The sequence below is a fragment of the Miniopterus natalensis genome, chromosome 2 (genome assembly GCF_054644295.1).
Source record: "Miniopterus natalensis isolate mMinNat1 chromosome 2, mMinNat1.hap1, whole genome shotgun sequence".
In the NCBI taxonomy this organism is placed as follows: domain Eukaryota; kingdom Metazoa; phylum Chordata; class Mammalia; order Chiroptera; family Miniopteridae; genus Miniopterus; species Miniopterus natalensis.
In genome coordinates this window covers 177053083-177067768 of record NC_142082.1, presented here as the reverse complement: position 1 = coordinate 177067768, position 14686 = coordinate 177053083, and the positions used below count along the sequence as shown (strand labels likewise).

General features: G+C 51.2%; 1 protein-coding gene across 2 annotated transcripts in view; it reads left to right on the top strand.

Annotated features, from left to right (window-relative positions):
- SYN3 (synapsin III) overlaps positions 1-14305 on the top strand; it is a 335882-nt gene extending 321577 nt beyond the window's left edge. For both annotated transcript variants that reach the window (XM_016222964.2, XM_016222974.2), the window contains 5 exons: positions 817-919; positions 5228-5362; positions 6228-6315; positions 11597-11888; positions 13704-14305. In XM_016222964.2, coding sequence (XP_016078450.1) covers positions 817-919; positions 5228-5362; positions 6228-6315; positions 11597-11888; positions 13704-13836 — 751 coding nt within the window. In that variant the 3' untranslated portion in view covers positions 13837-14305. The remainder of the gene's footprint in view (positions 1-816; positions 920-5227; positions 5363-6227; positions 6316-11596; positions 11889-13703) is intronic.
- The last annotated feature ends 381 nt before the right edge of the window (positions 14306-14686 follow it).

The following is a 14686-nucleotide window of genomic DNA, read 5'->3' as shown; positions in this document are numbered from 1 at the left end:
CCCTGTGACTCCCAAATTCAGCCACCACAGGGGAAGCCAAGTGCAAGCCCGAGAAAACATCTCAGATACAACCATCCCCTTGTTGCAGGGGCAGAGTCCAGCATGGAGCTCTTTTCCCTGCAAAGCAAACTGGCCTCGCAGCCATCAAGTGGCTGGAAAGGGAACAAAAGCAGCAGGTCCAGAGGGCCAGGCCCCTGGCCCCGGGAGCAGCCTGCTGGGCTCCCTCGCATGCCCGCCCCTGGCTCAGGGCAGAATGTGCTCTTTGTCCCCCTGCAGGCTCTCGTCTAGCCTGGTCGCTGGGGCTGGGAAGGCGGCTAGGGAGGGATTTCTGGAGCCTCCAAGCAGCTTTCCCAAGGGAACAGGACAGCAGGGGTGACTGGGTGTCCAGAATGGCTCTGGATGGGGGCAGGGCAAGCTCCCCACTACTGTGGAGCCAGCAAGGTTCTGGGGTGGGATTTCTCCCAATTATTCCTGCTCCCCTTGACCATCCCTCCCTCCTGCCTGCCTGGCTCCCTTTCTATTCCCTCTCTCACTGTCCATCTGTGTCTCTTTTTTTATTTTTTACCATTCTGACTCTTCCACTGCTTGTCTCTCCCTGTCTCTGTCTCTTCTCTCTGTCTTTCTTGCCACATGTCTGTAATTTCTTACCATCTCTCTCCATCTCAGAATGGGTGTGTGTCACGCTCTCTCTCCCTGCCTGTTTCTCTGTGTGCTTCTGTGTCTCTCCATCTTTCTGTCTCCATGTGTCTTTCCCTCTGCTCCCCCTTCCCTGCTCTCCGCCCCCAACACTCACTCACTGTCTGTCCATCCCTGCAGGTACCGGCTGTGGGTGGATAGCTGCTCAGAAATGTTCGGCGGCCTGGACATCTGCGCGGTCAAGGCCGTCCACAGCAAGGATGGCAGAGATTACATCATCGAGGTGAGGGAGGAAGCAGAGAGCCTCTTGGCCTGGCCCAGGCCCCTGGCGGGCTGCCCGAGGGAAGGAGCCCAGGCGTGGTCTCCAGCGTGGCCGGCGGTGTCTGACTCGTGGCCTGGGCACCTGCAGCCTCACACGCATCCCCATCACCACCCTCAGCTGTGTCTAAAGCCTTCGCGCCCAAGGCTTCTGAGCTGGGCCTGCAGAGCTCCCGGCACGGGGCTTGACAGCATTGCCTGGCCCACGGGCCACAAGGAGGGCGCGAACGTGAGGCTGAGAGTGGCGAGATGCTGTTCCACTGGGCCTCTTAAATTTTCTGTGTCCAGCTGCGCACAGTCACCGCGCCGAGTTCCCATCGTCTGTTCATGCAACAAACGTGCACTCCAGGGCTCTCATCGGCCAGGCGTGGGCGCAGCTCTGGGGACGCGAAACAGACCTGGGGTGTGCGGCTGGCAGGGAAGAGGGCTGATAAACAAGTGATGGCAGGACACTGCAGGGTAGGAAAGGGGGCGCGGCCGTGCAGGGGTGCGGAGAAATGTAGATAAATTAATTGTACGAGAGAAGTTCTAGAGGGGCCGTGGGTCCTAGAACCTCGCCCACAGTCCTCCTGCAGCCCATGTCTCTCAGGCCCACAGCGCCCTGCCTTCCTCCAGGACAGTCACCTACGTGCCCTGCTGTCCTATACCCTCTCCCCACCACCAACCTCTCCTCTGTGCTTCTCCTAAGCCCACAACGCCCCTCTCTCCTCCAACTCCTCTGTCTCTCTGCTCCCACAATGTTTCCCTCTTCCCCCCAACTCCGCTTCCCTGTTCCCACCACCACAGCTCGTGACTCTCCACTGCTGTCCCCTGAAAATTGCCCTCAAAGTTTTCCCTTCTTTCCCCGACTTTACATCGAGCTCGCACCCCCCACGTCCCCAAAGCACCGTCTCATCCCCCCTCCCGGGGCTTCTCAGACCACAGCAGAGGCCGGCGGGGGGCGGGGGGGGGGGGCTGACACAAGGCCAGGCCACGTGAGGGCCAGCCCGCGGCCGCCCCGCCTGCTGTGGGCTGCTGATGGGAAGCACATGGCCGGGGTGACCGCAGGAGCTGGCTGGTCCTCCGGTCCCTCGTGTCTGCACCACTGCCTGGGACCCACAGCACCACAGGACCAGGTGACTCGATGGGTGGGAGTCCTCCAGCTGTGCCAGAAGGACATTCACAGCCCTGCCCAGGGAGTGGCCGCCTTTGGAGCTGAAGGGAAGGGAGTCCTGGGTGGACACAGTCCCTCTACCCTCCCCAAAAGGCTGGGAGCTCCCACAGTGAGCTGCATGTATATTTGCAAGTTTAGTTCTCTGGAAAACAGCCTCCCCCCAAGTCCAGGAATGGCTTTCCCTCTAGCTTCCACCGTGCCTGAAATTCCCCCAGTGGCCCTTCTCAGAGGGGACACTGAAGGTGCAGAACTACTGGCCTGCACACTCCCTCCCAGGCCAGAGCCAGGCTGCTCCCTGGAGGAGCGGGTCCCCTGCTTCCTGAGGTGCCCTGCAAGCTTCAGTCCTAGGGTGGCCCACGGGCCCTCCTGCCTGGGGCATGGCATCTCTTGAGACCCGTCATGGTCCTCCTGCCTCTGCATCTCCTCACGGGACCACCAGGCATGAACGCGGGTTTGGCACACACACAGTCATTCATTCCTTCCACTGAGCTCCACTTCTGGGTGCCAGCCACTGAGCCAGGTGATGGGGACACAGCAGGGAACACTGCCTCCGAGAGCTCCCATCCAGAGCAGGGACCAGCAATCAGTAGATGCAGGGCTCCTGGACTCCGCCCCCCTCCATCCTGTGGGTTTAGCTCCTTCTCCCTATATTAGCATTTTCTCTGCCCCCTGAACCTCCTGCCTCTCTGAGTTTCCTTGACTTTCACCCTTAGGAAGGAAAAATCTCTTGGGCCCGATCACCCTACCTCCAGGCATTCGGAAGAGTCACAGATGAAAGACTTTTCACATTACCAAAAAAAAGCAAACTTAGCGAGTTTTAAAAACAAGAAAACAACTTTTCAGAAATGTTCCAAAAGGGAGGAAAAAAAAAAGATGGCTTTTTCAGATTGTTTTTTCTCTCAGAAACATTGCAGAGTTGTTTCCCTTGCTTGGGTTTAGGGTGGGGTCAAGGAAGATGGGGAGATACCAGCAAGATAAAAGGTGTTTTTCCCCAGCCTGGAAAAAAAAAAAGCAGAAGAGATCCACAAATACTGTTTTCTTCAGCCACCTCTGTGGTGAGAACATAAAATTTGTGTGGCATGTTTTGTGAAGATCCCCATAGTGAAATACTCAAGGGAAAGACCCTTGAACTTGTCCTCCATGACCTGTCCAGGGAATGACATTGCTCAGTGGAAAAATGTTTCCCGGGGAGACCAGAGCGTCCGCTTCCTTTGGCTGTGTCCACCATGGGGATTCCAAAATGTTCTGATCTCAGGTTCCTTGTGGTGGCTGTTTTCCCCTACAGGGGATGTAGGAAACAGAAACCAGAACAGAAAGGGGTGGGCAGGGTCAGGGGGAGAAGGGACAGGCCTGTGTACGTTTAGACAGAATCCACAATTATAACTCAGCTCAGCCCACGCTGACCACGCTCAGCTCAGGCACTGCATCTAGGATGCCAGGGACCCACCCCCAACGGTGAGGAGCTCACTGTGAGGACAGTTTTCAGGACCACGTTAGAATCAGCATTCACAGCCGTGAATTTCTTTTTCAGCTTTCCAACTGCAGTGGGTGCTTTAGACTCACGGACCTCTAAAGTCCCAGCTGGAAGGGTCTTCACAGCTGCCCACACTCCTCAGTTCACAAAGGAAAACTGACCTGCCCAGCCTCACGCAGCAAGTCCATAGCAGAGCCTAAGCCAGGAATCCAGGTTTCCTGTTCCTGGCTTTTCCCACAGAGAGCTGTTGCAGCGCTTAATGAGAGATAAAAGGGCTGTGGTTTGCTGGCCAATGTGTCCTTGAACTTGCCACACCGTTGTCCCTCAGTTTCCTCATCACTAATGTGAGGATAATTATAGTACCTGCCTCAAAGAGCTATTCAGAGACTTGTGTAAGGTCACCCACACCCAATGCTTAGAACAGTGACTGGCACGTAGTAAATGCTCAATAAAATATAGGAACTATTACTGTCCTCATCACTGTGAGCTGGACTTACTGTAAGGACTTTTCATTCCTCCATCAACAGGAAGTATTGAGGGCACACCTCCGATTTCAGGGGCTCACAGTCTGGTTGGGGAGACACAAGTAAACAGGCGATGACAGTGCCGGGGGGTAAGCTCTCCAGATGACCCAAGTGAGGACAGCGGGAGGACAGCGGAGCGGCGGCTTCTCAGCTTGCTCAGCCAGAGAGCGCTCCCCCGAGGAAGGCAGCTGGATGTTTCCTGACGGGTGAGGGTCAGCCAGGTAAAGAGTGAGCTGAGGGAACAGTGCGTCAGGACTCAGGCGGGAGAAAGAACCTGGTGAGTCCAGAGCTTGGGAAAAGGGGAACAAGGCAGTGAGTTTGAAGGAGGTGTTGTGGGTGAAGAGGGCTGGACAGGAGTGGAGGGGTAGAGAGAGGACCAGGCAAGGCCTCTCGCCCCTTCGAGGCCTGCCACCGCTGCTCGTGCCTGGGAACCGCCTGGATGTTGGGCCTGTGGGACTTTAGGCAAGTCCCTTTACATTCGGGCCTCGGTTTCCCCAGCTGCAAAAACAGCAGGGTAAGTAAATATGATCTCGCAGGCCCCTCCTAATATAAGCACTTTGCCTCCTCTGAGAAACAGCCCGCTCCCTGTGGAATGAGCTTCACTCCAGGCTTACGTTCCGCCAGAGCCTGGAGAACAGGCCTTTCCTCTCCCCTCTCCTCTCTCAACCCTGGGTCAACTCAACCCGTGTCTTCTTTTTTTTTGGTCATAATCGAATCCTCACTTCACTGCTTCCAGCTTTGTGGAAAGCCTTGACCTTGGGACAAAGTTCAGGAAGCCAGCCCCGACCTTGGGCTGAGGGCCAAGGTGGGAAAAGAGGGGGTGGAGACCAGTTCCCCAAAGAAAGAGCAGGAAAGGTCAGCGAAGGCTTCCAGGCCCTGGGTCGCGTCTCTGTAGTCCGGAGCGTGTAGGCTGAATTGAACTGAATCCAGGCGTCAGTTTAGACTGCCCTGCAAGGAACTGGATGTCTCCAGGCGGGTAATCGCCCGCTTGAGGAGCTGGGCTGGGCGTTTGCATGGAGAGCGTCGCCATCTAGTGGTCAGTTCTGCTCTGAGCCCTGAGCCAGCTCTCCTGCCTGGATACCCTGGCAGAGGTGTCGCTCAGGGGTCATTTCCCTCCTGCAGGTGATGGACAGCTCAATGCCCCTGATCGGAGAGCATGTGGAAGAAGACAGACAGCTGATGGCCGACCTCGTTGTCTCCAAAATGAGCCAATTCCTGATGCCAGGGAGCACAGTGCCCTCACCCCTGAGGCCTTGGGTAAGGTCCTCAGAAACAAGAGAGACTGTAGCCATGAGAAATGGCAGGCTGTCTGGGAATGGGAGGCCCCTGGATCCAAAGGAGATACCCCCAGAAAGGAACCAGCTTGGGGAGAAAGGAATGATTGTGGACGGAGGCTGGGCATGGGGCAGAGCTGCTCCACCCTGCTCCTGGCGGAGGAGTTTGGGAGATCCAAGGGGTCCTTCGTCTCTCCATCCTGGGGAGAAAAACCTCGCCTCCCATGGGCTTGGGCGTCTGTGGGCAGAGATTATTAATGTCAGAAGTCAGTTGTCCTTTCTGTGCCCTCCATCCTGGGCCTGAGCAGGGTGTGTGGGTGGGTGTGTGGGTGCGTGCGCGCACGGTGAATGTGTCGGTGTACACACATGCCCTTTGTGTGATCCCAGGGCACCGGTCAATAGAGACTATTCTGTCTTCCCTTTCCCCATCCCCCAACCTGAACGAGCTCCCACGTAGCTCCTCCCGTCCACAGTCCTCACCATGGATTACCAGGTCATTCTCCAAAGAATTTGCTAGCTCCCCAGCGTTCTGGAAAAAACAAGTGTCAAAACCTGCTCCCCCCTTTGCCCACAAAAACTTGAATCTGTGATAGCAGACATCTGGGTGATGGTTATACTTAGAGGGCTTGCTGGCTGCGAGGGGCACAGGGCAGCCTCCTCCACTGGAAACGTTCTGTCCGGTTCTGGGTGGCAGTCACGTGGGTGTCTACATGTGCAAGAATTCACTGTGCTGTACACTTTAAATAAGTTTGACCTCAATAATGAAAAGATCTTTGTAAACCCTGCCCTCCCACCCAGGAAGTAAACGACTGTGGTGATCACAACAGGCTTCTTTTCTCCTGCTCTAGGCTCCGCAGAGTAAACCAGCAAAATCCCCTGGGACAGCCCAACTGGGGCCTCCGCTGGGACAGCCCCAGCCACGCCCACCCACACAAGGTAGGACCCACGACAAGCCACCCAGAGGAACTGTCCAGAGAGGGTGTGGAAAGGCCCTGAGGGGTCCATGCGTGATGTCCAGAAGGCACGCTGGAAAAACCCATCTAAATGCTCTATCCCCAGACTGTACCCTCCCTCTCTGTGCAGAATGAATGCGACGGTGAGGTTTGCCACCCCTTAAAGTCAGGAAAGAAGGAAGGAAAGACAACGTAAATTTATTAAGTACCTAGGATGTGCCAGGCACTGTGCTAGGGACTCTCCTGTATATTTTCTCATTGTTGGCCTCCCAGTCACTCTACAGGGAAAACATTCATATTTTCTTTCTGTGGAGGTGGGTGTTGAGGCTCCGTCCAAGGAAGCATGACAAGAAATGGCAGGTTGGCCAGCCGGCCATTTCAGATCTTCTAGAAAGTGTCTGTCTCCCAGCCACCGGAGGTGCCTGATTATAGAAACATGAGCCAACCAGCTAGAATGAGAAAGAAAGAAGGGAATGTTGCCTATGACCTTGTGGACTGAAATTGTTCAAGAAATATTGCAGTGTTACTACTTAAATGCCATCTATTAGGGAATGGGAGAACTGTGGATGGCGTGATGAAAAGAAATCGTGGCAACAGCCCACTCTCTCCCAGGGCGTCAGCTGCTTGGTGCTCTCCCACGAAGGCTGGGGACGAGATCGGCCCTGGGTCCCCTCTCCCAGCCCCAGCCTCAGGTGCGCTCGCTGCTCCAGCGCCAGCTTGGGGCTTCGGAGCAGCATGGCATCAGGAAGCGGGCCAGGCAGTTTCTCAGCCGCCCTTGAAGGACCTGCTGTAAAACCTGCCCGAGAGAAAGCATGACCTCCCCGGCTGGGGGCTCAGCTGGTTGGAGCATCTCCCTGTGCATCAAAAGATTTCGGGTTCGATTCTGGTCAGGGCACGTACCTAGTTTTGAGACCAATCCCTGGTCCGGGCTTGTGTGGGAGGCAACCAATTGATCTTTCTCTCTCTTTCTCTCTCTCTCCCCCCCACTCTCTCTAAAAATCAGTTTAAAAACATATTCTCGAGTGAGGATTTAAAAAAAAAAAAATCCTTCTCTAGGCAAATTATATCCTCAGTTTCCCCAAGAGTAAAGGAGGTTATCACAGCTGCCCTGCTGAGTGAGGGGAGGTGTCGAGGTAACGCAGGTGAAGCAGTTAGCCAGAGTCCGGCAGACGTGGTGCTTAGTAGGTGTTAGCTCCGACTGCTGAGAGTTGACAACTAGTAAGTTATATAACTCTTACCATTAAAAACCATACTCTTAATAACTTGTCTTACAAGCAATTATAATAAACATATTGTTCTTAGTGATTGTTGTCATTAACAATCCTTATAACTAATGCAGCCTCACCGCTGCCCAGCCTGGCGATAAGTTCTAACTTAAAATGTTCAGAAACGACTATCCATCCCCCTCCAGGCTCCTAGCTGTGCCTCTGCCCTGCCCTCTCCTTTCCCACTCGGCCTCAGGACTTACTTTTTAAAACACATTTGAACAGAGCACTTTTAAAACAGTGAGCCACTGTACTCTGGTTTCCTCTCAGGCCCAGAGTAGAGACATGTTTGATAAAGAGATATTATTTTAAGGGGCATGAGGCTAAACACAATTTTAGTGAGTTGAAAACTATCCATTTAAAACCAATTAAGATAATTAAAGAAAATGCTCATTGAATTAACATTCAGATTAAAAATAACAAGGCCAATTTTAAAACAATGCTTTCATTGAGTTCCCAAAATAACAAGATCACATTATTGACTTGTTTTTGAACGCAATGTGTGTTTTCAACTCGGTGAAAGTGAAGTTTTCTTCTAATAAGGCCTCATCATTTTTTAGCACCAGTTCTGTGCTTAGGCAAATGCTTTATATACATAAGTTAAAATTTCTTGTATGGGTGCAAATAAAAATGGTAAATAGTTTGCTTTGCCAAGAAGCTGAAATAAATAACTAGAGTGTCTCTTGATGTATCCCAGGAGTGTAATAGAGACTCGACAAATAGTTAATAAGTGAATCAGTGAGCGTCGAGATTTCCCAAGATATTATCAGTGGGGGTGGAGGGGAGGAGACTTAAGATAAAAGCAGAAAACAGATGTTTTCTTTGACCTGCAGTGGGTCTAACAAAAAAAAGTAAACCTGTGTTTTAAAACCAGGAGCTTTTGTATCAACATGTAGATTTGCAGCTTCTCTTGATAGAGCAGGAGCTCTGGAAACAATGGGCCTGGATTCCTGCATAGCAGCCGGCCCCTGACATTTAGTTACAGCTGCTCCCTGGACAGGGTGGGGGTGAGCCTCAGGTCCTCCGCCTCCCTGTTGTCACTGCCGCGGAGGAGAGGGCATCAATGGCTGTTTTCTTTATGCTTGCACCTCTTTAGAGAACTAGGTCTCTGAACTATGCTTCTACCTAAAGTGGAAAAAATTTTAAAGCCGCATGATTTTTCTGACACTCACCTGCTTTATTTATGTACCTGCCTGGCCCTATAGGCGTCTGAGTTTTGAGATCAATGGGTCTTCCAAGCTACTGGACATACAGTGGTGAAAGAGGTAAAGAAAGAATCAAAGCCATGTGGGATCAGTTTCTGGATTGGTGCTGTCATTCGATCCAATCTAGAAAGTGCTGGGCAGGCTCACAGAAACATTCAAACTGAGAGGGTGGCTAGTCCAGTGACCTTATTTTACAAACGAGGGCTCCGAAGCCCAGAGAGATATGACTTACCCACAGTCATATAGCAAGTTACTGGCAAGGCTGGACTCAGGACCTGGGGCTCCTGAGGCCAGCATGGTGAGGCATGCAGGCTGTGCCCTCTGCAAAGGCTACCTGCTGAGATGACGTCTGAGGGGGAGGTCGACCGAAATCTAGTCCTTGCTCCCCTTGCACCTCGCTCAGAGCTGCCTCCACTGGAGGAAACTAGCTCTTCTCAATTCGCACAAAGATGTGTGGACTCAAGGCAGCCATGTGTGGTACAGTAAAAGGGAGAAGAGGGGAAGGAAGGAGAGGGGGGGAGAGGAAGGCAGGCAGGGAGAGGGAGAGGGAGAGGGAGAGGGAGAGGGAGAGGGAGAGGGAGAGGGAGAGGGAGAGGGAGAGGGAGAGGGAGAGGGAGAGGGAGAGGGAGAGGGAGAGGGAGAGGGAGAGGGAGAGGGAGAGGGAGAGGGAGAGGGAGAGGGAGAGGGAGAGGGAGAGGGAGAGGGAGAGGGAGGGAGACTTTTAAGTTAAAAAGGTCTAGGTTTGAATCTTGGCTCTTTACTGTACATGACACCTTGAGCAAGTCTGAGAATATCTGGGACTCCGCTTCTTTGTAAAAATGGGGGTGTGAATGATGCCTAACCCCCAGAGCTGTTGTGAGGATGCCCAAGGCCAGGGACGTCACTGGTGCTCAGTAGAGACTGACAGAGCTCAAGTGAGTGGAAGCCATATTATGAAATGGCCACCGAGATGGGCTGCAGCCCCTTCTCTCAGTCTCCTGCCCTGTCTAAAGTGACCCCACAAAGCGTGCTGAGAATAACCCAGGGGCAGCCACTGTCCCAGAGCAGGTGGGGCTGGGGAAAGCTGAGCAGCCAGCAAATCGAGCAGTCCTGACTCCCTGCACTGGAGGGTGAGGAGAGTGCACCTTGCTGGCCGGGGCCTTCAAATGCCACTGAAAGCCACTTCTTGGCGGCTGAGACGTCCCCAAGCTTATGATGCCCCTTTGCTTGTAGGTGAATGTATGCTCTGTGCAGTGGCAGGGAGAAGCCAAGGTCCCCTGTGAGCTTCTTGTGGCTACTCCTAGTTATGACACCTACTGCGGCTCAGTTCCCACCTGTGTGGGATGAGCAGAATGGCACCTTCCCCCTTTCCCTCTCTGGGGCATGTCCGTGTCCGCAGGCCAACAATGGTCCAACGCTTGGCCAACCCCTCCCCTGGCGGGGGCTGTGCTGCAGTACAGCCTCTGACAAAACGAGGTGCCCCGAACCCCAGTAACAGTTCACCTTCACACCAAGATAGTTGGGAAGCACCAAATCTGCATGTGGCCTGTGCCCAGGAGGACTTCGTGGAGTTCTTGCTGTGAGACGGAAAGTTATGAGATTGTCCAAAACGAAAAACCATGTCAGCAGGGCCTGCGGCGGCCCCGTGTGTGCTCAGTGTGTCCGCGACAGGATCAAGCATGCTTTCCTCATTGAGGGGCAGAAAATCATTGTCAAAGTATGGAAGGCACAAGCACAGACTCAACTAAATTTTAAAAATGAAACTGTTTTGAGTAATAAAAACAATGAAAAGGCTTGTTCTGTTAAAATATATCATCTCCCTACCAGCCTCTGTCTAGAGCAAATGATACATGGCTTTGAAAGTCCTTGGAAAAGTTGAGAGGGCTGTCCGAAAGTAAGGGATCATTCTTTGCATTGTTTCCAAAGTAATCCATCTTAAGTAAAACTTCACTGGAGCAAAGGAAGAGAAATCCTTCACAATCCACCACTCCAGTGACCACAGAGCCCGCCTGCATGGGTCAGCTCAGGCTGCCTAACAGACCAGAGACAGTGGCTTCAGCAGCAGACATGTGTTTTCTCTCAGTTGAAGGCTGGAAGTCCAAGGTCAAGGTGCCGGCAGGGCTGAGCCTTCTCTCCATGGCTTGCAGACAGCCAGCCACCTTCTTGCTGTGTCTTTACATGACCTTTCCTCTTGGTGTCTGCCCCTTGGTGTCTCTCTTCTTGTAAGGACACTGGTCCTGTTGGATTAGGGCCCCACCCTTATGACCTCACTTAACAATAATTACCTCCTTTAAAGGCCCTATCTCCAAAAACAGTCACACTGAAGTTAGGACTTCAAACTATGAATTTGGATGGGACACAATTCAGCCTATAACACCACCCTGACCTACTGCATCACAAACTTTATTTTGACAAGATCACCCCAGTAATTCATGTACACATTAAGGTTTGAGACACACTGGTTTTAGTGTATAACTTTCTGGTCTTTCTTTTTTACGTAGCTTTATACATATGTGCCAAATGCAATAGAACTGCATGTACTGTTTCATAAGCTGCTTATTCAGGTTGGCAGTCTTTATTTAGCATATATCAACAATATCACATTTAATATTATTCTGTAACACCATACATAATGGCCACAGAATATTCCATTATGTGGATGTATCTTAACATTCCTAATCAGTTAGGCATTTATATTGTTTTCCATTTTTTACTATTATAAAAATCACTGTAATGAACATCCTTGAAGCAACATTTGTTCACAGCCATGTTATCCTAAGAAAAATTTGAATGTAATAATTGTTTTACACTGTAGGGGGCCCTCGCCAAGCTCAGTCTCCTCAACCCCCAAGATCTGGAAGCCCCTCCCAACAGAGGCTCTCCCCACAAGGCCAGCAGCCCCTAAGCCCCCAGGCCGGATCCCCACAGCAGCAGAGATCACCAGGCTCTCCACAGCTGTCTCGGGCATCCAGCAGCGGCTCTCCAAACCAGGCCTCCAAGCCAGTCGCCACCCTCCCTTCACAGCCCCGGCCCCCTATACAAGGCCGAAGCACCTCCCAACAGGGTGAAGAGTCCAAGAAGCCAGCACCACCCCACCCCCATCTCAAGTAAGTGCTTTGGGATTTGGAAGGGTATAGGGAGGCTCTTCTGCAGGGGTCTCCTGTTGAGTTGCCAGATAAAATAACAGGATGCCCAGTTAGAACTGAATTTCAGATAAACCACGAATAATCTTGAGTATAAATATTCCCTCACATATTGCATGGGATATACCTATACTAAAAATTTATTTTTCATCTGAAATTCAGATTTAATCCCGTATTTTTATTTACTAAATCTAGCAACCCTACCTCCAGGGATGACTCATAATACTGCAGTCATCTGGCAGCATCACTAGAGCTGGATGGTCCACGAGGGCCTCACACACACATGTGGTTGTTGGCACTGGCTGTCGGCTGGGCCTCTCTCTCCACAGGTCTCCTCCAGCGAGCTGGGCCCAGCTTCCTCACATGGTAGAAGTACATTCCAAAAAGGCACAAGTAGAAGCTTCAAGGCCTCTTGAGGCCCAGTCTTAGAAGCTTCACAGTGTCATTTCATTCCATCCCATGCTGCTGGTCAAGGCAAGTCACATGGCCAAGCCCAGACTCAAGAGGCAGGGAAACATGCTCTTGATGGGAGGACCTACAAAGTCACAGGGCAGAAGGGTAGATTACAGGAACCTGAGGAATTGGTGCTATCAATTTTGTAAACAATCCATCACAATACACATTCTCTTCCCTCTCAAGGCCATCTCTTGGTTTGAGGTCAGAAACAGAGATCCCAAATGTGGGTGTGTTTTTTAAAGGGCCTCCCCTCCTTCAATTGCAAATACTAACATTGATAATTATAGTTTTACACTAGCATCTACTACCTACTTAGTATGTGCCAAGCACTTTACCTAGTTGGGTTTTTTCAATTCTCACAAGCTTAGAATAGCTATCACCCCCATTTTACAGAGGGGGATAATCCAGGGAGGGCCAAAAGTAGGTTTACAGTTGTGAAGACACAAAACACAGTTTATTCTTGCATTATTATTTATTAACTATTGTATTATTTTCCACACAAACTATAAACCTACTTTTGCCCCACCCTGTATTAAATAAGAGAAAGAGATTAAATAACTTGCCAAAATTTCCACTGTTAGAGCTGGGATCAAACACAGGACATCCAGTCCATGGATCATGCTAACCATAATTATTTAATAGGTAATGCATTCACATGACTCAAAAATATAAAAGGTATCAACTGTATCAAAGCTATGCATTGAAAAACCTTACTCCCATCTCATTCCCATCCAATGCTTTCCTGCCTCCTGCTCCCCAGAAGTTAGTTCCTTGTGTGTACCTCTAGTGTCTCCTTATACAAACACAAAAACATATGTTCTGACTTTCTCCCCCTACCACTTTTTTACACAAATGGTAGTATTCACTATCCACACCATTTGTTCCTTGATTTTTACTTTAATAATAAATTCTGGAGCTCAGTTCATTGAAATGGCCTCCTTTTCACAGCTGTATAATATCCCACTGTGCAGGTGTACTATAATTTATCCACCACAAATAGAAATCTGGTTTGCATAAATAGAAATCTGGCATGCACTATTTCTTATGTGTGCAGGATTAGCTACAGAGAAAATACCTGAATTGGTACTACTGGATAAAAGGCTGAATGTATTTTTGGTTTGATAGGAATTAGCAAGTGATCCTTCAGGCAATATTGCATAGTGGGAAAGCACAGACTTCAGGTAAGCGTTGAAATGTCTGGTTTCTGGTCTTAGTATCCTTGTGGCAAATGGACTCACCCACCTGGCTTCTGGCCCCCCACAATGCATTTCCCCAGGAGTCCAGGCCTTGTGGCCCCCAAACACCCTTGCCTTTCTGTTTCAGCAAATCCCAGTCCCTGACTAACAGCCTCAGCACATCTGACACTTCCCAGCGTGGGACCCCAAGCGAAGATGAGGCCAAGGCCGAAACCATCCGCAACCTGAGGAAGTCCTTCGCCAGCCTGTTCTCTGACTAACGGGGCCAGCCTGGGAGAGGGGGCTGTTACACCCTCCCCTCTCCTTCCTCATCTCTGCCCTCTCAGCAGTGGTTCCTGATGGGAACAGAATGGAAGGCCTGAGAATACACTTTCTAAATGCCTTGACCCAGGAACTGAGTATCTGTAGGTGTCCCCCCTTGCTTTCTCCTTGACATTCTAGCTTTGTCCAGCTTTGAGAGCCTCCAGCTTCCTTGAAATGGGGCTAATGATGGGCATCACATCACCCTGCCCCCAGATGCTTGCTTCCCTGCCTCGGATAACCAAGTGCAATGTCTGTGTGTGGCTAGTTTTCACTTCTTGTTAGTGTTGTGCTTGCCTTTGGACAAAGGCCCCTCTAGGCCCTGCCACCTCCATCCAATGCAGACGCTTAGTAGGACCTCAGCAGTATGGGTGGCAATAATCTATCGAAAGTGTTTTGCAAACGAAAGAAAAGCCCAGCCAGGGGAACCTCGAACCTACCCATGCTAGTTTCATCCAGAGACCACGCCTCAGACCCAGAAAGCAAGTGCTCCATCATGCCTGGCAACAGGTAGGTCTTGATGACAATGGAAAGAAACCAGATCTGGTGTGACAAGAGGGGCCTTTCAGAACACAACAGAAACAGGGGAAGCTCTGGGAAGCTGCTCACGCCCAGAACAGACAGCCAAGGGTAGACCACAGGTTTTCAGGAATCATTTCTAGTTCCCAGAGGACGATGCCCTCAACTTCCCAAGGAAGGAGGTCAGTTCTCCTCCACCCACTGTTACACCACCAGGAATGCTCTGAATTCCCACAGGAATGCTGTTTACTCCTCAAGAATATATGAGGAAGCAGAATCTGCAGATTAATG